Source organism: Myotis yumanensis, unplaced genomic scaffold (assembly GCF_028538775.1).
Source record: "Myotis yumanensis isolate MYYU_CA2020_CCGP unplaced genomic scaffold, mMyoYum1.0.hap1 SCAF_2, whole genome shotgun sequence".
Classification (NCBI taxonomy): Eukaryota; Metazoa; Chordata; class Mammalia; order Chiroptera; family Vespertilionidae; genus Myotis; species Myotis yumanensis.
The window spans coordinates 131923870-131948463 of NW_027223753.1; the positions used below are offsets into that span (position 1 = coordinate 131923870).

Below are 24594 nucleotides of genomic sequence, written 5' to 3' on the forward strand. Positions count from 1 at the left end.
TGGTCATGAGGCTTTGGCTTAATTGACTGGTTTGAATTTTCAGCTACTTTCATTTTCATTTCCCTTGCCAAACATTCTACTAGACATGTCAACAAAAAATGAAATGGTCATAAGGCTAGGATCCAGAAGGAAGAGTGAAGCAAAGGTCTGGGTAGTACTGTATGCAAACACAATAACTGGCCCCTGTAAGTGAGAGTTGCCTGTATGAGGCAACATATCTACGACTACATTCTAGGTATGCATTGAATTTTGCTAGATAGTATTCTTCCTAGAATTCTGTTAAGAAAGGAACACAGAAATGTATACTGATTTATGGAGAATATACATATGCAGAAATTCATCCATTCAGGTCAGGCCTCTGGGATCAGTCTTTAGGCATTTCATTGACCAGTTCAGGAGAGAGAGAAGTTTACAAGGAGATATTGAATCTTCCCTTTTTTCTTTAATATTTTAAAATCAAAGCTCAATTACAATTTTGAAGAAGCAAGTTCTGGAGACTTAAAGTTTTGGCTAAATTGACTTTTCAGACATCACCAGACTACATATATAATGTTACTCAAGATATATAACTAAGTTACTCTGTTAAACAGAAAATAGATTGATATATCAATTGGTTGTTACATATATAAAATTATTTGAGCAATTTCATAAAATTTAAATAATTTTATTACCTCAATAAACAAAATATACAGCTTGGGAAACATTTAAGTACCAAATGTAGGAATTATATTCTTCACAGTACTAATCCATAATTCAGAAACAGCATGAATTAAGAGTTTTCACCTATGAAAGGAAAAAAAAATCAAAGAAAGCTATTTTCCATCATGAGAATGGCAAAGTAAGCTTGCAGTGGTTCTCAACCTTCTGGCCCTTTAAATACAGTTCCTCATGTTATGACCCAACCATAAAATTATTTTTCGTTGCTACTTCATAGCTGTAATGTTGCTACTGTTATGAATCATAATGTAAATATCTGATATGCAGGATGGTCTTAGGCTACCCCTGTGAAAGGGTTGTTCGACCACCAAAGGGGTCATGACCCACAGGTTGAGAACCGCTGAAGGATCTTGAGAGGAAAAAACTATATGTGCTCTTGACTTAACTATGCATTGAAGTTTGTGAAAAATCTATTATTTGCTCAAAGTCTTCCATCAGTACTCAGTCTTAACTCAAATCTTTTAGACCTGGAAGAGGGGTGATGTTTCTTCCTTTGTAACATGATGGATTTATAACTAAAACAATGTCATAGCAACAATAAATGAAGAGAACTACAGTGTGGTAATATATGTGAGCTTTGAATCAGAGACAACCGTGTTGGGGCTTTGCTGCAGCACTAGCTGTGTGACCTCAGCTGGTTTCCTAAATCCACAATGCTTCCCGCTAAGGAAACAAAATGGGAATATTGCATATTCCTAATGCATAAGGATGATGTGAAGATGAAGTGAAGTAATTATGTCAAGTACTGGTGTAATTCTACATGATTCTAAATATGGAAAAATTACTAGGGTTTCCTATATTCATTTCAGATGTCTTTTTGTATTTGAAAGGTTTGTTTTATATTACCTATTTTCATAGTTGTCATGATGCATGTAGAGTTACTATATTTTCAGCTTTGTTCACATAACATTATTATGTAACAATTGTGCTACAGTCTTCAATCACTTAAATTCAGAATAATCATATAATTGTAACCCATAATTGTCTAAATCATTACCAATAGTTGAACATACATTCATTTGTAGATCTATATATATTAGTATATTTAACGCCTTTGTGTTTAATGCCTTTTTATATACCGTAAATGTTTTTCTCAGGATGAATTTCCAAAAGTAACAACCTAGTATATTCAGGTTGCAGTATTTGGCTTTGTAACTTATTCCCTGTGTGGTGTAGAGTAATTTCATTATCCTCTTTATATCTTAGTTTTTGTATGTGTAAATGGAAATGATAAATAATAAGTTAGTGCATATAAAATAATCAGACCATAATCTTGTACATTTTATAAAGGGCTATCTAAATGAATCTATATGCTTGTTAAAATATTTAATAGCATTTAAGGCCACATATTCCTAAGTGGTTGTTATAAGTTACTGCCAACAGCAATTTTAATTTTATTTTCCTTTTAAACATAGCATAGATTTTATAATTTTTAATGTGTTAAATGTATACAGATAAAAATATTATAATTATTAGTCTTAATTGTTTTGTGCAGTTCACACGTTGAATCCATGAAGGCAGGGTCTTTGATTTATTTCTGACTAACCAGCACAAGAGAATATCTAGCACACAGTTTGGTAATTACTTGTAAAAAGTATAAATGATTGTGGAATTCTTGGCTATATTTTGAGCTTGAAGGCAGAAACACTTGATTTTGTAGATCAGCTAAGATGCAACTAAAGTGAAGAAAAGGTCATATTTGGTGTCCATGAAAATCCATGCCAAATAAGTCAATTTAGGTATTATAGGTTATGAGCTCTTAGTCGGAAAACAAACCCTTTTTTTTTTAAATTATTTTCTATTGAAATTTAATTTTTTAATTGCAATGTTGCAAAATTGGGAAGGCAGGAGAAATTTTTAATTTTTTAATTTATCAGGTGTATCAAAGTGTATTATATATGTTCATTGCATATTTGTTGAACTCTACTAATTATTATATATTTAAATTACAATATATCTAGGTAAACCAGTTATGATTGTCACAGAATACATGGAGAATGGTTCCTTGGACAGTTTCTTACGTGTAAGTAGAATATTTTTATATACATATGTGTATCTCCCTCTTTCTATCAATGTACATGCATACATAAATATGGAATGAATTATTGAAAATGTTGGAAACAACCTCTGATACAGTGCCGATTAGATAATCAAAGTTCAAATAAAACTGAAATTTGCAGAGACTGAATAGCAAAGGGAAGGCTATAAATTTGAATCTTTATCTTGAAGCATCCAAATGTCAATGGTTTATATTTTTTAAACAAATTTGTTCAGCCTTCTTCAGCTTTTTAGTACTGCCAAAATTCACATTGATTAAAATAAAAATTAAAAATAATCCTAAAGTCAGACATAAATAATATTTATTTAAGATAATAACCTTTTTTATCTAAAGTAACCTCAATCTGCTATAAGATAGCAGACCATCTCTCTCTCACATAGTTCTGTCTACTCAGAAAATAGGCATGTTCTATAATTCCATAGTATTGTCAATTCAGAGATATCATTTTGGAACAAATATAATGTTCAAAACATACAAACATTTTGCACTGTCAATCACCAGTCAGTGCAAGGGATAAAATAAAAAATAGACCCATCCTAAAAGGTACTTTTAGCAGGATACATAGACAGATGGTAGATAGATTATAGATAGATAGATAGAAAGATAGATAGATAGATAAATAGATAGATGATAGATAGATGGTAGATAGATAGGTAGACAAACAGTACATTTCATTACTATGGAGAAAAACTAAATTTTATATGAATGAGAAATTGCATTATTAATATTCGTGAGCCAAATATAAATTTATTAGAAATTATTTTCACAAACATATTTCAAAAACAAGCAATTGTTCAAATTAGGTAATTAAAATCATAAAAAATATTCTTTTAAAACGTTATTGTTCATTTAGATATAGCTAGACATAGAATTTTATACTTATGTATGTATATATTTGTGTACTACTTTCATATGTGTGTATCTATCTATTCATTTCTTTATCTATAGTCTAAACCAGCAGTCACCAATCTACCAGACCTCACAGACCACCAGTGGTCCACGAACCACCAGTTGGCGACCAGGGTCTAAACTATATATTTCTACTTTAATCCAAAAGATTGGAAGCTTTTCTAAATCCAGAACTCCAACATTATGCCCTATTACTTTCTATTTTATAGCCTATAATTCAAGGTTTGGTAGAGAAACACAGATTTAGTAAATATTTTTTACTTATTTTGAAGTAATTATATACAGTAATTAAAAATATACATCCACCTATTTGAAACAATTCACAAAATATCCAGAAAACTAGAAAGAAGAATGAACAGTCATACAAATCCTATATAATAAAAGGCTAATATACAAATTGTCCCCTCGATTGGGAGTTCTATTAGGACTTCAACCAGTGGGTAGGGCTGTCCATCCAACCCATCCCAATCGGCCCTGATCAGGGCAGGCCAAGCAGACCCCACCTGTGCACAAATTCATGCATCAGCCCTCTAATGAATAAATAAAACTAAAATGGCCACAAGATACATTTTACATTCTTGTTCCTGAACTGAACATTTCTAAGTTGTTAGTATATCCCATAAACATGATAGTTCAGGTTTGAACTTAAAGTCACAGTAGTGCACGAGTGTTCCTTTTTCTCCACACCAAGTCAAAGAATATTAAGGTACTTCTTGTTACAAAGTATTTAGTAATAGCACTTATGCTATTTTGTTTTAGCCTTGTATCCATTTATTTACATATCTTGTTAGGCTGGAGTGATTAGAACTAAAATGTATAGTCAGTATTATTACAATTCCATATGTGAGATTTTAACCAAAATATATCTTTAAGAGATACAACACATCTTAATTGTACATTTGAAATACTTCTCAGAAACATGATGCCCAGTTCACAGTCATCCAGCTAGTGGGGATGCTTCGGGGAATAGCATCCGGCATGAAGTACCTCTCAGACATGGGCTATGTTCACCGAGACCTTGCTGCTCGGAACATCTTGATCAACAGCAATTTGGTGTGTAAGGTTTCTGATTTTGGACTTTCACGTGTTCTAGAAGATGACCCAGAAGCTGCTTATACAACAAGAGTGAGTAACTCTTTCCTCCCCTCTTTTATCTTTGTTTTCCACCTTGTATTATGTCGACTCACAAAGATAGAAATCATGTCAATGCTTAGTCATTTATATCTGCCCCAAAAGGAAACTTATCCTTTAATATTATAATATTGTTACTTGTATGGGAAACTAGATTATCACTATTAATGAGGATGCTAATGATTTTAATTCTGAAATCCCCTCCATTGATTTAATGTTTCCCTGAAAAGGGCAGCAAGATTATCATATGCTTGAAGTTGGTGTTTTTATTTTTTTATATTTATATTTGAGGCATTTTTAAGTGGACTGTATAAATTCCTAATGCCCTCACCAATATCTATAGTTTTAAAGCATTTTAAAGTAATATTTATATAGGAAACACATGTTAATATTATAAAAATTTCAAAACAAAGTAATAAAAAGAAGAAAAGTCATCCATAATTGTGCCACCCACAAATAACATTTGTGGTTTTGTAAGTCAATTCTTCCAGATTTATCCTTCATATATCTAATCTAATAAAATAAAACATGGTAATTAACGTATGAACGCTACCCTTCCCATTGGCTAATTAGCGAGATATGCAAATTAATCACCAGCCAAGATGGCGGTTAACCGCCAACAAAGATGGCGGTTAATTTGCATATGTAGGCACAATGAAGGGAGACGAAAGGGAAAGCACGGAAGAAGCCCCCTGCCACTGACAGTGATCGGAAACCCAGGGGGGAGCTAAGAGCTGGGGGGCAGGGCAAAGGCGGCCCTCGGGGCCGCCTTTGCCCTGCCCCTCAGCCATGATCAGAGAATCTGGCGCCTTTGCCACACTGGTCAGTGATAGTGGGAAGTAGGGGTGGAGCCAGCGATGGGAGCTGGGCAGGGGCGGAGCCTGCAATCGCCGGGCGGCTGCAGGTGGAGGGGTCCGCTGCCCTGGCCTAAAGCCTTGGCCAGAGGTGTTAGGCCTGAGCATGGGCAGAGCCAGCGATCGTGAGCAGGGGTGGCGTGGGTGATCATAGGGAGCTGGGGGTCCCCTGCCCACCCTGATCCAGGACACGCTTCAGGGAAAACCAGCTGGCTCCCACCCATGCACCAGGCTTCTATCCTATATAATAAAAGGGTAATGTGCACATGCAATTTTTTTCCCAAATATATTTTATTGATTTTTTACAGAGAGGAAGGGAGAGGGATAGAGAGTTAGAAACATCGATGAGAGCGAAACTTCGATTAGCTGCCTCCTGCACACCCCCTACTGGGGATGTGTACTCAACCAGAGTACATGCCCTTGACGAGAATCGAACCTGGGACCCTTCAGTCCACAGGCCGACGCTCTATCCACTGAGCCAAACCCGTTAGGGCAGTAATGTGCAAATTGACCCTAACAGCAGAACAACTGGGAATGACTGGTCACTATGACACACACTGACCACCAGGGGGCAGATGCTCAATGCAGGAGCTGCCCCCTGGTAGTCAGTGCACTCCCACAAGGGGAGCTCTGCTCAGCCACAAGCCAGGCTGACAGCATCACAGTGGCAATGGTGGGAGCCTCTCCTGCCTCCTCAGCAGCTCTATGGATGTTCAACTGCAGCTTCGGCCCGCTGGCAAGTGGACATCCCCCAAGGGATGTATCACTGCCAGCTTAGACACAATACCCTGGGGAGCAGGCCTAAGCCAGCAGGTGGACATCCCCAGAGGAGTCCCAGACTGCGAGAGGACACAGGCTGGGCTGAAGGACCCCCGAGTGCACAAATTTTTGTGCACCGGGCCTCTAGTATATATAATAAAGAGCTAATATGCAAATGATCATCGCACCCTCATGCCGGAGCCAGGGGACCTGAGGTAGCACTGCCTGCCCCAGCGCCGGGGCCAAAGGACCTGAGGCCAGACCGGGGAATCTGAGGTTGCACCCCCTAACCTATGGGACTTGATGGGGATGGGGCCACCCAGGTTTGGGTCTTGTGCAATTTTGAGGTGCACATGGGTGGGCGGGGACTTGACTCTGGGTCCCATGGCACCCCCCCAGACTCTGACAAGAGGGAGATTTCCATATACATTTTATTAATTTTCTTTCATCTCTGACACTTCTATTATAGAGAAAGAGCAAACAGCAATATTAAAATATTTCCTCTAATTAATTCCCTTTTCATGTGCATGAATTTTGTGCACCAGGCCACTAGTGTGTGTGTGTGTGTGTGTGTGTGTGTGTGTATAAATAAAATGGGATTATTTATAATAACACTAGCCTATTTTTCTCTTTAACAATAACACTAGCCTATTTTTCTCTTTAATAATATAATTCTATTGTTAGCAATATACTTCTTGAACATAGCTACTGTAAATAAATAATATTTATATTTTTCATGTTTAATAGTTTGATGTATTCTATTTTCTAGTTGTATGTTTTAGTCAACCACTAATTAGTTGACAAGTTATTATTATATATACTTTTTAAATATAATATACAAAGGTGTAAATAATCCCTCTACATTTATAATTGTATGAGTCTAGTAATTTACTTGAAAAATATTCCTAAAATTGAATTTTTTGTATCAGACTCTGTGCTATTTTCAAAGGATATTTAACTAGACTGCTGATAATGCTAGACTTTATAATTTTTAGTATTTACTTATTAGTTGTGACCAGTTGTACTTAATGTTTTTAATCTGTATCTTTTTTATCAAAATGCATTTTATTATTTCACCATACATTTATTGGCAGATTTCTTTAAAATTGTATTTCTTGGGGAACATTTTCTTTCATGGCAGAATATTTTAAAAATAAAGATATAATAATCATTACTAATTTTTAATTTCATCTTTTAAAATAGTTTTTAGATTACCAATTATGCATTACTTATAAAAATGGTATCATGTTTTAATACAGGGTGTCCCAAAAATGTATACACAATTTGAATGATTATAGAGTCAATGTTTATTGACATACAGTTCAATTTCAAAGTTTAAGAGAATCTACAGAAATTAATACTTTTTTTGTCAATACCTGTTTTCAAACTGATGACCATTCTGGTCCAGGCACTGCTGATAATGTGAAGCAATGGAATTGCAAACATCAAGAAACATTTTGTTTGATATTTGTGGACCTTCAATTCATCGACTGTTGTTGGTTCTGTACCGAAAACTTTATTTTCTATGTATCTCCATTAAAAAAAAAAGTCTAGTGTAACTTTAGGATAAGTTTTCTTTGTCCAAAGATTAGCCTGGCTTTACCCATTATTTCCAATCATTTAAACCTGCAAAGGAATGAAAATTAAGTGTGTTACTAGCTGTTAAAGTGTGTACACATTTTTTGGAACACTATATGTATACTGATATATAAGATTATTTCCTGTTATCAATAAATTCAGTATTTTTACATATTAATTTAATGTTGTTTTGTAATCTGCCCTTTTAAACATATAAAATATAGAAATTTTCAGATAACAAATATTCCTTTTACAATATATCATTACATAGGTTATAGTATTCAATTTTTTTATGTACATAATTTAGTTATCCAATCCACTATTAATTAGAGAATTTCAAAGTCTGTATATTTTTAACAATACTGTGATACATCCTGATATGAAATTCTTTTAGAATTAAAATAACTGAGTGTGTAACTATGTGAGGATTTTGATATATGAATCACTCAACTGTTTTGCATACAATTTGTTACTGATTGTTACTCCTAGTAGCAAAATCCTATCTAATAATAGACAAACATGGTAATTAACCGTACCTCCAACACACTTCCCATTGGCTGATCAGGGCGATATGCAAATTAACTGCCAACCAAGATGGTGGCCGGCAGCCAGGCAGCTGAAGCGAACAGGAGGCTTTCTTGCTCCAGTGATGGAGGAAGCCAAGGTTCCCTGCCTGCTGCCGCCCAGCTCTGAGCTGCACTCTAAGCAACTATGTTGCAATTATAGAAGCTAAACAATCCCCAGAAACCTGCTTTCAGCCAGCCGGGATCTCAGAGCTGGAGTTGCAACACTGTTTCAATTATAGAAGCTAAACAAAGCCCAGATATCTGCTTTAAGCAGCCGAGGTCTCAGAGCTGGAGCCGAGCCTCAGAGCTAAAGTAGTTTTCCAGTGACAGCCATAGAAGGTAAATAACTCCCAGAATAAAAAAAAAAAAAAAAAAGGAGAGGTTGGGAGCTTCAGTCACCCACCAGCCTGAAAATGACCCTCAGCCCCTCACCCAGATTGGCAAGGCACCCCAGTGGGGACCCTCACCCTGAAGGGGATGTGACCAGCTGCAAACAGTCATCATTCCCTCATTCAGGCTGGCCAAGCACCCAAATGGACCTCCACCCTGATCCGGGACACCCTTCAGGGCAAACCAGCCGGCCCCCACCCGTGCACCAGGCCTCTATCCTATATAGTAAAAGGGTAATATGCAAACTGACCCTAACCGCAGAAGGACTGGGAATGACAGGTCACTATGACACACACTGACCACCAGGGGGCACACACTCAATGCAGGTGCTGCCCTCTGGTGGTCAGGGTACTCTCACATGGGAGGAGCTCTGCTCAGCCACAAGCCAGGCGGATGACTGCCAGTACAGCGATGGTGGTGGGAGCCTCTCCTGCCTCATCAGCAGTGCTAAGCATGTCAGACTGCAGCTTAGGTCTGCTCCCTGCTGGCAAGTGGACATACCCCGAGGGCTGCCGGGCTGCCAGAGGGATGTCTGATTGCCATCTTAGGCCCAATCCCCTAGGGAGCGGGCCTAAGCCAGCAGGTGGTCATCCCCTCAGGGGTCCCAGCTGAGAGAGGGCACAGGCCGGGCTGAGGGACCCCCTCTACCCCCCGAGTGCACAAATTTTTGTGCACTGGGCCTCTAGTATAATATAAAGGAACCTGTTCCTCCATATTCTCACCAGTCAAAAGAATAAACAGTTGTTTTTTTTAAGCCAACTTATTGTTTAATTCTAAAAGTTTATTCCTGATTTAAAGAACCAACTCTTGCCAAAACCGGTTTGGCTCAGTGGATAGAGCGTCGGCCTGCGGACTGAAAGGTCCTGGGTTCGATTCCGGTCAAGGGCATGTACCTGGGTTGCAGGCACATCCCCTGTGGGAGATGTGCAGGAGGCAGCTGGTCGATGTTTCTCTCCCATCGATGTTTCTAACTATCTATCTCTCTCCCTTCCTCTCTGTAAAAAATCAATAAAATATATTTAAAAAAAAAAAAAAAAAAAAAGAACCAACTCTTTTTTTTTCTAAATCTTCAACCTTGACAACTCAATTAACCACTACCAAGATTGTCACATAGCATCAATATCATACTCTGAGAAATGTCCAACATGACAAACTGAGTTTCATCTATAAATAAAGCTGTAGTGATAGGGCCACAGAAATATGAAACACAATATTCTGGAGATGTTCCTAGATGTGTTGACTTAGGGCTGGAACACTCCTGAAGGCTTTATACATCACAATAATGTTTTCATTTTCAATTAGACTCTGTAGTAGATTCATTTTGTTCATGAATTTAAGTATTTTTTAAAAATGTGTTCTGCATAAAAATGTTATTCTTAGGAATACAGTTCCTTAGGTTAAGAGTAAGAAATAAAAGACAATTGTATATCTAGCAGCTAGTTGAGTTGTTTGAGAACAGTAATTATGACTACACAGCTCTTAGAACTATGGAATTGCAAAACAAGGGTAAATATCGCAATTGTGATTTTTAGTGCTCCTTCTCAGGAGTCCTGGAAAATTAGTCAGTGAACATTCTGCAGAAAAGTATCATTTGTATGACTAACGATCATCCCAGAAAACAACATGTACGACAGATGATAATATATTTATTGTCTCTAAGGATTTTTCTTTTTGTTTTACTCATGTAACTCTGTATCCTAAAGATTTCCTTCATAAACTTCATCTATTATATGAGTGTTTAACATACTCCATAAAAATGCAGTTCTTGCTGGCATTATCCTTGCTGTTACAGCAATCACCTTATTCAAGAAATATTTTCAGTTTTAATGAAAAGTATTTGATAAAAAGACCTTTATTTGAAATATTCAATTTCTGGTGATTCAGCCAGGTTCTAATCCTATGCTTTATCCCATTGTTATATGAGAGCACACTTGTTCTTGAGAGCAGTCTTGGTTTCTAGGATACTTGAAGGAATGATTTCTCTTGTAGGAACTTGAAAGACCTATACAAATTTAGATCATCTGCTTCCTGGAGAATGTTAGGTTAACTTTCAGGACTTTATTTACACTGAATATTACTTTTTTAGGACCAAGGGTTCCAGAAGTCTACTTCTTCAACCTCAGTAGACAAAAGGTGTTGCTGTGTCAAAATCCCTCTTTAGCATTTGTGACATAAAAGTGCAATAGGCTCTTTGCAATGATGTTTCATTCTTAAAAATTCTTAAAAACTGCACAGAACAACTGGGCCTGTTCACTACCAATGAATAGCTGTTTACCATTATTCACTGTTCACCCTTTTAGTTTTTTTGGAACTCCTCAAAATATCCTTGGAGGTCTTATATTCCTTCTAAGAAGCTGTAGTTTGCATCTGCACTTTGAGAATAATTTCGACATGCTTGATTTAGTCTTCCATAATAGGTCTTGTTTGGTACAATAATTTTATAATTTACTCTAAACTATGAGTAATATGGATATAAAGTAATAAGACTGCTATTTTGTTTTTTAAACCAACACACTGAAACAATTCAATGAGAATTGCCATACTGAGATGTCTTCAGGAAACTTGTACTTACTGCAGAAATACTGCTATTACACACAATGTATTGGGGGTTCCCCTCTTGAAATCATCTTTACCAGTCAGGTTACTTTAGTCTCACTTAACACGTTTAACCTATCGTCAGTCCAATTCAGAAATTAGTATTTGGTACTCCAATGCATTAAACCTTTCCTGATTGCTCCACTGAAATGTATTGCTTGTGTGTGTTACCTGCCCTTAAGTTGACTCATTCCTGGTGACTCTATGAATGAGTGATGCCTAAAATATCCTGGTCCAACAGCCCTACTCAGCTCTTGTAGACTCATGTCTATGGTTTCTTTTATGGAATCTATCCATCTCATATTTGTTCTTCCTCTTTTCCTGCTTCCTTATATTATTCCCAGCATCATTGTCTTTTCCAAAGATCCCTACCTTCCTTCTCATGATGTTTTGTCATTTTGCCTCTAACAACATATCAGGTTTAATTTGCTCCAGGACACATATTATTGTTCAGCTTCAGGTAGAGTGTAATTACACTAAAGAATCATGAATGGCATTTGATTCAATGCCACAGAATGAACGTACAGTGTCTGCTGCTCTCGTTCTAAAAAACATCTCTGTGATAGATAGGCAGGGTAGAAGAATGAAATAGAAATTGTATAAATTAATTATATATTTATAAATTCTTAAATTGGAAGGAGCATCTGAAATGTTGAAAAAATTCTTAGCCTTAAATCTTAAAAATGCTGCTGTTTTTATTGTCTTAAGCATTATCACAAGTTTCCGTTCCTGTTGTCTTCAACAGTATGCTCAAAAGGAAAGAGTCCCAGCTAACATAGTAATGCACACTTTTTTTGTGTTCTTCCTTTTCCATAAAGATATTGGATAGAAAGTCAGATTTTTTAATTTTCACTTCCAGTCATTTCTCTTCCTTTCTCACTACTGATTTAGGCAGAAACTCCATACATTGACACTTTCAATTATACAATATAATTATGCATCCTATAACCTTCGTAAAATTCCATTGTATATTTATGAGATGTTGAGAGTGAGAAATGCTATATTTTATTTAGTATCATTATGAAAATAGTTCAGTCTTACAGGCACCCTGAAATGTTCTTGGGGACACCCAGAAATGCTTGGATAACGCCATGAGAACCACTGTTATAGATATGTTATCTAAAATAGAAACACTTTAAAAACTAAATTAATGTTTTAGCAGTTGTTAAATGATGTAGAATGTGACCTACGATATAGCATTAAGTGATATGACATTTGAAGAAAAGCCTAGAAGCATAAGTGCAGCTGCATACTAAAGGTTGCAGATCATCTGGAAAGACCTAGGATTTTATTTGGTATGGATATGATTGGAGCATTTAGTTCTGCAAATTTAAAACATGAAAGAATATTTGTTGTTGGGAAAAAAAGCAAACAAAAAATGAACTTTCTTTCTTTGGTTCCTCATAATGTGAATTTCAAAGTATAATCATGGCGTATGTTTTATTTTTTGCACCGAACTACTAATTTACTTTACTTCATTCTAATAGAACCATAGTATTACTGGTGAGAATTCTTTGTCACTGAATAATTTTTCAATCTTTCCTCTTATAAAATTTTATTTTAAACAGGTTAGCATTTTTTATATATGCATGAATGCGTCTATGCATATCAACATTCTTATATTCATACATTTAAATAGATGGGATATAAAATTCTAACATGATAGTACTCAATATGTTGTTTTACACCATATTTGTGAAAATTTAGACTTTTATCTAATTAAGTTATCTTGTATAAAGCCAATCCAATTCTCAAGCCCCCAAATTCATTTTAGGGACACAATTACCACATAAAATGATTTGGGAAATTTGAGAAAAATCAAATGATTTATTCTTGATTATTAGATTTTTTATTTAAGTTTCTGTTCTGAAGATGAATAAATTGTAATTACCAATTGGGATTTTTTATTATATGAGAATGTTCTGTCTTTTGTCACATTGCTGTATGTCCAATTAAGACCTATTTAATTTTTAGAAAATAATGACATTGTGTGTTAGTAACAGGAGAAAGAAACCTTATTTTACACAATTTTTTTTTTCTGGGCCCTCTTCTTTTGTATTCTTTAGATACATTTTATGTGATTTAATCTAGTTCCATTGCTTTAAATACAGTTTATATGCTGGTGACTCCCAAATTTATATCTCCAGCCTGTATCCCTACCCTGAGCCACAGATTTGTATATTCAGCTATCTTTTCCACACCTCTACTTGGAGGTCTCTTGAGCATCTAAGTGCATCCAGTTTAGAACGCTTGATAACTTACTATTCTGAAACCTGTTCTTCCCCCAGCCTTAAAATGGCAGTAAATGCTGTCACTTCTCGCCTGGTTGCTTGAGCCAAAACCTGGGCGTCATCTTGAGCCCTATCACCCACTTCCCCTTAACTAAGTCAATATCAAATTTCATCAGTTATATTTTAAAAATATCCCAAACTTGTTCGATAACCTCTGACCCTGACCCATTCTAGTTAAGTCACCATAGCTATTGCCTTGGAACAGGCATCCCTGCTTTCACTTTTGCCCTTCACCATGCACCTGGCAAAGTCATTTCCTAAATACCCACAATAATTTATTTGCATTTTTATCTCTGTGATTCTACCAAGTTGGTGCAAGAATATTCAGATACAGCTCTGTCTTACCTAATTTCATTTGCAGGATTTAAAAGAAAACACAAAATGTAAGTAAGTGGTTAAAAGCTAAGTGGTTAAATATTCCTGTTCAGAATATCTCCATTCCAAGAACATAAATAATAAAAAAATATGTGCCTTTGTTCTGTAGATCTTAAGGACACAAAAAACTGGTGTAATACAAAAAGACAATTATTTTTGATAAGTAATATATGCCATGTGTCATTTACACATGAATTAAAAAAAGTAAATATCTAATCAGTTATCTTCATATAGTAATGCATTTTAAGCTTGAACCAAAATAAATAGTGTCAACCCTGAATTTATTTCTTACTCTCTTAGGATCAGTAAGAATATACCTTATGTAGCTTTACAAAGTAAAGCCACATTCCAAAATCAGATAACTTTAGAAGATTTAGTAATCTCAGTTATCAATGTTGCATCAAAATTTAATGAGAGTTCTAGTACTTTTCATTTTAGCGAGATGGGTAGCATTTTACTGTGTTAAAATAATCTAAATAATCTAAAACAATCTTCAGTTTTATACGGAGAATCACAACTATAATTTTGGAGTGCAACACAGGAATGAAGAGTTTGTATGTAAACATATTGCACACAGTCTCTAGCAGGAACTATTTCTGCTAAAATGCAACATTTGTTCACTCGGCATATATTTAAGTGCCTACAATACACTAGGAACTATTTCTTTGGTTAATTACTAGAGTAAATCTTAATACTTCTATACTATTATTTCTATTACAGATATTTAGTATTCCTGCTATATTGAATATATATTTTTTACTTATTTGCTTAAAATATTGTTTCTTTGGAAAATTGTATTTAGAGGGCTAAAAATTCAGACATTCAAGTGAATTCATATAACCTTTTAAAAAATAAATAAGGATTGATTATATGTAAACCACAAAGTTTAACATTTACAACTTCATTGAACTTTGAAAAAAAGCTATACTCATATTAGGATATATGTTTAGCCTTATCCTGAAATTTTTGCATTGTTTTTGTTAAAAGGAGACATTCATTATACATCAAATGACCTAATTTTATATTTTATTATTAAATTAACATAAATGTTTTTGTGTTTGAATTTGTAGGCTGAAAGAATCAGAAATGCTATTTATATTTCGTTTCCTAGATAGACATCTAGTTACTTAGAATGTAATGTGAAGATTTTCTGGATTTCAAGAAATTCTTAAGCATTTCGCACAATGTTGAAAAATCTCAAAAGTTCAAGGGATGGGCTTTTGCTACCAAGGAGATCATTTGTCTCTTGATCACTTGTGGCAATCAAACATCTGCTGAAACAATTCTCAATGGCTTTTAGATTTGAACTACTGGGGGTTAGGACAGATGCTTCCTCCGGGAGTCTTCTTGGATCGCCCTTCACCTTGTTGTCTACAGTGAGTTCAGTTCAGACCCTGCAATAGATAGATGCTATTGAGTAGAATGATTTATCTCTACAGCTCCACTTCCAACCTGAGAAGCCAACATTTGTCTCCAGGTTAACCACTCAATTACTTCGGGTTTACTAAGATAACTCTCTAAAGTCCTTTGTCACCCTAAGTATGACTTGGTAGAGCTCATCGGCAGGGAATGTGAACTGTAGATCAGCAAAGCATTTCCTAATTCAGCAAGGAGAGATTTGTATATGTAATTAGAGAAAAATTGGGGCAAATATTAGATATTATCCCTCAATGCCCAGAGATTTCAGCAATTACACTCCCTTTCTTTAGAAATCAAGACTTGGAGCCCCCTGGCCCACAGTAAACGAGCTGACTGTACTGAAAAGTCTGTAAAATCTGGGCTTTCAGCCAAGGATCTCATTTGAACTGTCTAATGTCATTAAGCTTAGAGAACTGGATTGCAGGATCTTTTGAGAACAGGTTTACTGCGTGATTCCTACTGTAACTGCTGTTTATGGCCAAAGTGAACTAGGTTTTGGACTGCTTTAACTAATTCTGGATTAGACTTTAGCAATTAAGTAATGCCTCTGCCCACAGAATCCCTAGTATCATTATTTGCACTTTTCTTCTCTAACTTTTCTGTAAAAAATTACATAGAAATTAATTCAGATATGACACCCAATAGATATGCAGTTTATTTTAAAGCTAGGGTCATCTTTAAGGGTCCAAAATAATGAACATTGAAAATGTCAGTATCCTTTATATTCATATAGGTTTTAGAGAGAAATTTGAAAGTTGTAAGAGCTAAGGTTCCTAAGTCAGCACATCTGTTAGAGATAGATAAGACAATATAAAGTCATGTTTTATGTTTCTCATGACCCTCAGTTTGTGAATGACAAGATATCTGCAGAGGGGTTAAGAAAGTTGGTTAAAATTTAATAGTAGGATTAAAGCTGAGCCCAGAAACCAAGACTCATGATTACTACTAAACATTAAAATCCAAATGGAGCAAGTGACCATAAATCTCCCTACACCCCAAATTACTGAGCTAAAAATAATGAGACATCAGCACTGAAAGGAACTGGTTCTAGGACTGACAGTGTAGATATGGAGAATGAACATTAACTTCTGATGATGTTAAGTTTGGATTGGAGAGAGCTCTCAGACACTCCTTATGCTGTGACTCTGGGCTTACTCCAGGCAATTGGAGACTTCTCAAATACCTAGATATCTGGAAAGCTTACATGTAGATAAAAAAATCATTTTAAAATATTTTTAAATATTTGAGAAGATATTTATAAATTATTTGTATAGTAAATATTTGTGCTTCATAATATTCCAAGCATCAAGTAGCATTTACCAACCAAAATATAAATTGTGGACTGATTTCAAGATGTAGTTCATTTACAGCAGTTTCATTAGAATAGTTTTCCTGTGACCAGAAAGAAGTATGCCAAATGCAGTATTTTATCTTATCAAATCCAAATTTTTGGATAGCTATTGAAGAATGTGTTTGTCAGTTACATGAAAAGCATCTAAAATTTAAAAATGACTCCCCAACCCATATGTAAACTGGAAAATAAATTTCTGAACCTGAAAAAGAAAAACAAAAAGCCAAGCAATATATGAGCTTAAAATTTGTTGAGGAGGGAGATGAGGGAGGAAGAGATATTATTGTGGTCTAAACAGGAGCAGAAGTATAAATAAATTCTGCAATGGAAATAACTCTTGTATATTCAATTTATCCTCTTTTCAAGGTCTCAAATCTATAGGTGCTCAGCTTGAAGGTAGAGAACGTTATCACGAAGTATATCTAAATTACAATGCATGGGCCTCAGCTTCTTTTACCCTATTTCATAACGAAATTGGTCCCGCGAGGACTCTTATCCAATGTCTCATTATGCCAATGACATTTATGTTTTTGGAGCTGTAGGTAATGTTTCCTCTTGGAGTAAACACTCATTTCTTAATAAAATCTTTGGTCATTGATGCTTTCATCTGACAAAGAAATTGTTGTTTAATGTATAAGGCTAATTTAAGTTTCATTATTATTAGGAAGTTATCCCCTTTTCAAAAAAAAAAGAAATTAATGAAAAAAGAAAGGAAAATAAAAGAAAACATTAATAAATAGAGGGGAAATCTCAAAGGGAACCCTAGGCATTTAGGTTTAGTGTTTTGAGCATCAGTCTGTGGACTGAAAGGTCACAGGTTCAGGTTGGATTCGCTCAAGGGGACGTACCTGGGTTGCAGGCTCAATCCGGCCCTGATCTGTACACAAGTGGGAGGCAACCAATGGATATGTCTCTCTCACATTGATGTTTCTCTCTCTGTCTTTCCCCCTGCCTTCCACTCTCTCTAAAAATCAATGGGAAAAAATGTCCTCGAGAGAGGATTAACAAAAAAATAAATAAATAAAATAAAAGTTCAAAGGGATTCTGTTATAATTATCAAAACCCAGGCATCAGAAGATTAGTTCGGATGAACTTGGCCATTACTTTGTAGATTAGTACTGAAATAAAAGTATCCACTGAAAGTGTGTGAATAGTGAGGAAAAAAAGGAAAAGGTTAATTCTGCTTAATCTACATAAAGTCCTAGATAAATCCTGAACATTTTTTAATTATTTTCCCTTGAAGATCAAAGTTTGTCACATATCATCTGAAGCAGGAGTTTTCAAGCAAAGTTGACTTTCTCCCCAGGGGATACTTGGCATTGTCTGGGGACATTTTTGGCTGTCACATTTGAGAGGATACTAATGTAATTTACTGGGTAGAGGCCAAAGATGCCACCAAACATCCTACAATGCACAAGACAGCACCCACAACAAAGAATCAATATATTCATATGTCAATAGGGTCTGAGAGAGACCTCATTTAAAGTTAGTTAACATATGTAAAGAATGCATAAAGGATGGAAGTGGGGATAATTTCTTAGGTACTTTATAACTTCTCCTATTCACACTAGACTGCAAGTTGCATGGGGCAATGTGAAATACATTGCAATTTGTAAAATAATATGGACCAGTCTAGTCATCTGCCATGAGGCCTCCTAGAATGTTGACCTTTGGGGTATCACAAACATAACTCAACAAATAGTACAATTTCACTTATATTAAGTTACATTTTCATTTGATTTCAATCTAGTACTTAAAATGCATATTTATTTATCCCCCAATGCAATAAATTTTAAGCATTGTAAATTTATTTTTGATGTTTGATCTTATTAAGATGACAATGGAGTAAATTCATAAGTGAAGATATTCATAAATATGTCATATTTTAGCATATATCTTAATGCATACTTTTTATATTTAAGTTTTTTACTTAGCTCCATCCTATAATGGAATAGAGTAATATTCATGTGCATAGATTAAGAATATTTATTAAGTTATTGGTGCTGTTTTAAGTGGATAAAGTATCTGCAACATTAATATTGAGGCACTTGACACAGAATGCATATTATTTATGAAGTCAAATGAAAATCTTTATAGCATTCTGCAAATTCTAAAATACTTAATCTATATGAAACCCAGTGACATAGTTTTATAATTTTATATATACTTTTAAAAATTGATCTTCAGCAATTCTTATATTTACTACCCATATGGAACTAATAGCATTATTAAATAGTAGCATGATGGGTAAGAGGAGACAATCAGAAAATTGTATGATTTTTTAAAATACTGTTGTTATGTTACATGTTCCCTTATTCTTATTTAATATTTATATATGTAATGAAAAATTAGATTTTTTTAAAAAATAAATTGCATATTTTAAAAATGATAAGCAGTATCAAAGAAATCACTAAAAATTACTTCTCTAAGTTCATAAAATATTAAACATATTCTCTCTCAACAAAACACTTCTCCAGGAAACAAGGCTTTGTAAACAGGAGAGCTGAAAAGGGAGACTCCAGTTTTAAACTGTGGGAACACAGAGAAGAAGGAGGAAAGACAGTTACTTCTATAGCCATCTCAGGCAGGTCAGGATAATTAAACAGTAGACAGATCACAGGACACCGAGTAACCAACTTGGCTATAAGATTCCCAAATGTTCCATCAATGGTGTCACAATTGACCAGGATGTTCAACTAAGAAGTTTGCTAGTTACAAAAAGCAGACAGGGAAAAAGCTTTCCAGGAAAAAATATTTAAAAAGAATAGCATGTATTATTTAGGAGAAAGGGAATTATATTCAAGTCAGTGAGCATTGTTGAGTGCCTGCTTTGCACATTTGCCAAGATAATATCTGAAAAAGACCATTGTTCTCTGCAGTGAGTGAGCACAAGCTCATGTGGCTTATGCTAATTACCCTCAGCTTCATAGGCTATTCAGCTTTCATAGCCTTATGATTTCAAATTATAGTTTAGGCACACTAATTTCATTTATAACAATGGATAGGACAAGAGCTTCTACTTGAATTCATTTTACTAGTGTTGAATACAGAGAATTTGAAACTTCAATTTTGAATTTAAAGAGTTTATGATAACATATCTATATCTATCTATATCTATATCTATATATGTGTATATAGATAGATATATGTATATATATATATAAAAGCCTAAGCGGCTAAACTACCAAACGAACGACCGGTTGACCAGTTACTATGATGTGCGCTGACCACCAGGAGCCATACACTCAATGCAGGAGCGGCCCCCAGGTGGTCAGTGTGCTCCCACAGCGGGAGCGTTGCTCAGCTGAACAACGGGCACCAATCAGGACTGACTGGCGCAAGCCCGCAGCAGGCACAACAGTGCCTGGATGAGTGGGAGCAGCAGGCAGGGACAGCAGGAGGCATTGGACCAGTGGGATCTCTCAGACTGGCCTATGGGGATCTGGCCAAACCCTGCAGTCCAACATCCCACAAGGGGTCCTGGATCGCGAGAGAGCACAGGCCAGGCTGAGGGACCCCACCAGTGTACAAATCTGTGTGCCAAGCCTCTAGTTTGTAATAACATTTACCCTTCCTCAAACTCTATAATGATTTGCTACGTTGGAATCTCTCCTGTAGCTTGATTTTATATTAAGTGTGTACAATTATGGTTTATGTTTCTCTCATTTAAAGTCAGAGTCACTTGACATATTTTACCAATCATAGAAAATTTTTAAAAATTATAATATTCCTCTTAATTTGATTTATTTTTAGTAACAAATGCTAAATTTGAATAGTGCTTTGAAGTTGACAATAAGCTTTCCCTTCTATCTTCATTTAATAAATTCTCTATACCAATAGTAAGGGTATGTTAACCAATGGAAGAAAATTAGAAAGGAAGAACGGCAAACATTTATTGAGTACTCTATTAAAGATTAGATACACTATTAGTTTCTTTATGTATATCATAAATTCATTGCTAATGATAAAAATGTTTCTAAATAATAATGAATACAATATTCAATCAACTTTGTTCTTTTCCTGATTCCCTCGGTGGTGGATGGCACCATTTACCAGATGGCTGAGTAGGGTCAAGATGAGAATATTCAATCTATGATTATCATGTCAATGTGAGGGCAAAAGTAATCAGTCTGAAACACTACCTGGACACAGATAATGAAAGTTTTCTAATAAAAAAGCTAAGTTTTCAAGGGTTAAAATTCTAGGGTTCAAAGCTAACTATCTACCGGCTTCAACATGGCATTAAGCAAAGGCGAACAATATCTATTCATTCACACTTTCTTCTAAATAAAAAGCTCAAATTAGCCCCAGTTGTTTATTCAGAATGAGTTGTATAGGTATAATAAAGAAAAATATGAATTAAGCTCATTCTATTTGTTATTAATTTAAATATATTAACTTTTAAGTATATGGACTAACTAAACAGTGACATGGAACAGAGCTCAACCATAAGGAAAAAAAAAAAAAAAAACACACAAGTAATACAAAAAAGGTTAATTAATGGAAACTTCTGGATAAGTTAAGGAAACATAACTTTGCTAACTGATGTAATTGTTGAAATAACTGAATGCCACTTATTTACTTTTCTTGTGTTTAGAATAACATGTTCGAAATAAAATGAAAAACTTCAAGTGATCTCCCTTATGCTTTTCCATAAGAGCGGCTACTTGAGCTGTAATATAGTTTGGAGCCAGAGGAAAGCTTAGATTAAAAACCTGAACGACAAACAAGTAAAGAGGCCATAACCTGCATGTCCAAAGTTAGCAAATACTGCAGTGAGAGGCCTTTGTCCTTTCATGGGTGACCACTGTGCAATGTGGCCAACATACTTTCCCAATGCAGCACAGTGAGCGGACGGCCAGAATATTTTGTTAAGAATTAGTGCAGCCCACTAAAGTTAGTGTGTGGATTATTTGATCAGCCACTGTTAACAGAATATTTTTATATTTAAAAATTGAATTAGTTACTCTAACAAATGTGTGTGTGTGTGTGTTTGGCAGGCACATATTAGCACAAGAGCAGAATTCAAAATGTAAGCATTTTTATTAAAATAATTCTTTATGCATTTTTTTCAAAACACATTTTGTATTTGTGTAGGTTCTAATATTTTAATAAGATTTATACAGTGAAAGAAAATAGACAGCACTTGATTGGAAAATCATTCTGGAAATAACTTGCTTGAATCTGTAACCATGTACTACATTAGAGAATACACTGCAAGGGTTGCAGTCAAGCTTATGGGATTGTGGAGAGCACAGCCCCCACTGAAGAGATGGGCTTGGCTGTAGCCACAGAGATCCATCCAACAGCATGTGTGTCTGTGTACAGAACAGCACATGAAAAGATTCTCCTTCCAAGCTTAAACACAAGCTTGGTTATGTCCTTCTTAAAAAAAAAAAGTAATAAATAAAAGAAATAAATAAAAATCACTTTTTAGTATTCACTCTTTAAGGAACTTCATTAAAATATGTTCACTGCTCCCCTTTCTGAAAAAAATAGTGATGAATCACTTAAGATGAAACAACTCAACTTTGGCAGGCACCATTTTAATCCTGGGTGAAGTAACAAGCAGTAAGTTCATGATTGTCATCAATCTGTTTTAATTTCAACAAGAGATCTTAATCTTAGTAAGGTGACATGCATCGGTGCCTTGTATTTTCTAAGTAAACACAACATTTTCAGCATGGAAAGAATTTTCTTTTAATTTTTTGTTGAGTGCGGTTTTTGTGGCACACAAAATACCCTGACAAATTCAGTTAGATTTCAAATGATAATGTATATTATATATCTTATGCATTGATCATGTGTGTCCACGTGATTTTATATTCAAAAGGAGGAAAGTTTCCATCCAGTGGACATCAACAGAAGTTACAGCCTATGGCAAATTCACATAATTAGTAATTTAGTTCTGGGCAAAGGAAAGGAAATAGCAAGGTATTGGTAGCAGACATGACAGTTAGCTGGGATTTTAAAATAGTATCTTTGCTTTTGGATTATGAATATAGCTTTGTTTGACTTACATTAATTCTCGGAATTCTTTAAGAGAGATAAAGTGTGTCCAGTGGTTCTCTTTGGCATCTTGAATAAATTTTGCTAATTGCCACATGTATAATTCTGTTTTCATCAAACTTCAGAGATGTTATTTGAAATCTTGACTCTTAAGAACCTAAACTTCACCTAGGCAGGTGCAAATATGTTAATTTGGGGGGGGTTAAATATTATTTTTAAGTTTGAATGCATTGACAGAGAAAAGGGCAATATTAGCTTGACACTAGACCCTCTGAATTTAAGTAAGAAAAAAGACCTTTCAAATTTTTGCTGAAAAAACTACACACTGTAAAGTAAAGAGTGAAGGAGTGAATGTGAGTGTGTGAGAAAGTAAAGACAGGGGAAACTCCTAAGACAACATGCCCCGTCATCTATATGACTGCAAACATCTTCCATTGTTTTCATGGTTCTACACCATCATAGTGCATGCTGAGCACTGTAGTATCTCCCACTAACTCCCAAGGCTTTCTTAAACTGGCTCCCCTCTCTCCAATTGATTTATTTTTCTTCACCAATATAAGTCATCGACTACCCTTAGGCTGGAGGCATCATAAGAGTGCTGTGTGCAGGCCCCTTCTCTGTGCTCCCTTGTCTACAGTTTCATGCAGTTTTCAAAGCCCTACCTCTCTCAAAGCTCTTCTGGCAGTACTCTCTCTGCACAGCTCACTTGAGTGAAAATGTCAAGAAGGGTCAAGTTTTCTAAGGTCCTTAAAACTACATATACCTTTCTCCTCTATGGGATAAAACTCAGTATACCCCTGAGTAAGTCCTGATTTAACCCTTTTCTCATCCTCTCTCATTATATTTCTCCACATAATCGGTTGTATTTTTACACCAGAAACTGTTCTTCCAGAACATATATGTTCTTCCTCTGTGCTTTGATGTCTGCCATTTCCCACAGAGTGTGAGAGTAGTAAGCTAATGTTTCTTGAAGCTTTACCACGTGCCAGGGACTTTGCTAAAGATTTTACTGAAACTTGTCATTTAGCCCAACAACAAAACTATACATAGGTGCTCTTACTTTTCCAAGTAACAGATGGGGAAACTCGGGCCTGTTGAGGTTAAATAATGCACCTCCTGGTTCCCATCTGTTTCTCAAAAGCAATACATTGTCCCCCCTGAGCATTACTTCAGAACCGCGAAGTGCTATGAGGTGCGATGTCAGTGGAGCACATTTTGCTGAATATAGCTTCATATTTTGATTCTGTAAATTCTTTGGAACATCCATTATTTTTTTCTTACTGAATCAACAATTTGATACATCTTTTCAAGCTCCATTTATGCATGACCTCCCTCCTCAGTCTCTCTAGTGATAATTGGGGCTCCCTGCTCAGCAGCGTGTCCCCCCTACCCCCTTTCTGCTTAAAGTGGGTTTCATGACCGGCATGGCCAGCATCCCGTGGAGCCTCTTAGAAACTCAGGCCCTGCCTATGCTCTAAAACTGCTGAACCAGGATTTCCCCTGGCATGAGGGCAAGCCGTGGATGATTCATATACATTGTAAAGTTTGAAGCAAAATTTATCTCTTTGATAAGATAATTATTTTTTCTGCA

The 24594-nt window shown here is 35.4% G+C and overlaps 1 protein-coding gene across 1 annotated transcript in view; it reads left to right on the plus strand.

Annotated features, from left to right (window-relative positions):
- The window catches only part of EPHA3 (EPH receptor A3), a 365189-nt gene that overhangs the window by 312726 nt on the left and 27869 nt on the right, over nt 1-24594 (plus strand). The window contains exons 12-13 of the mRNA XM_070406036.1: nt 2679-2740; nt 4601-4810. Of these exons, the coding sequence (XP_070262137.1) occupies nt 2679-2740; nt 4601-4810 (272 nt within the window). The remainder of the gene's footprint in view (nt 1-2678; nt 2741-4600; nt 4811-24594) is intronic.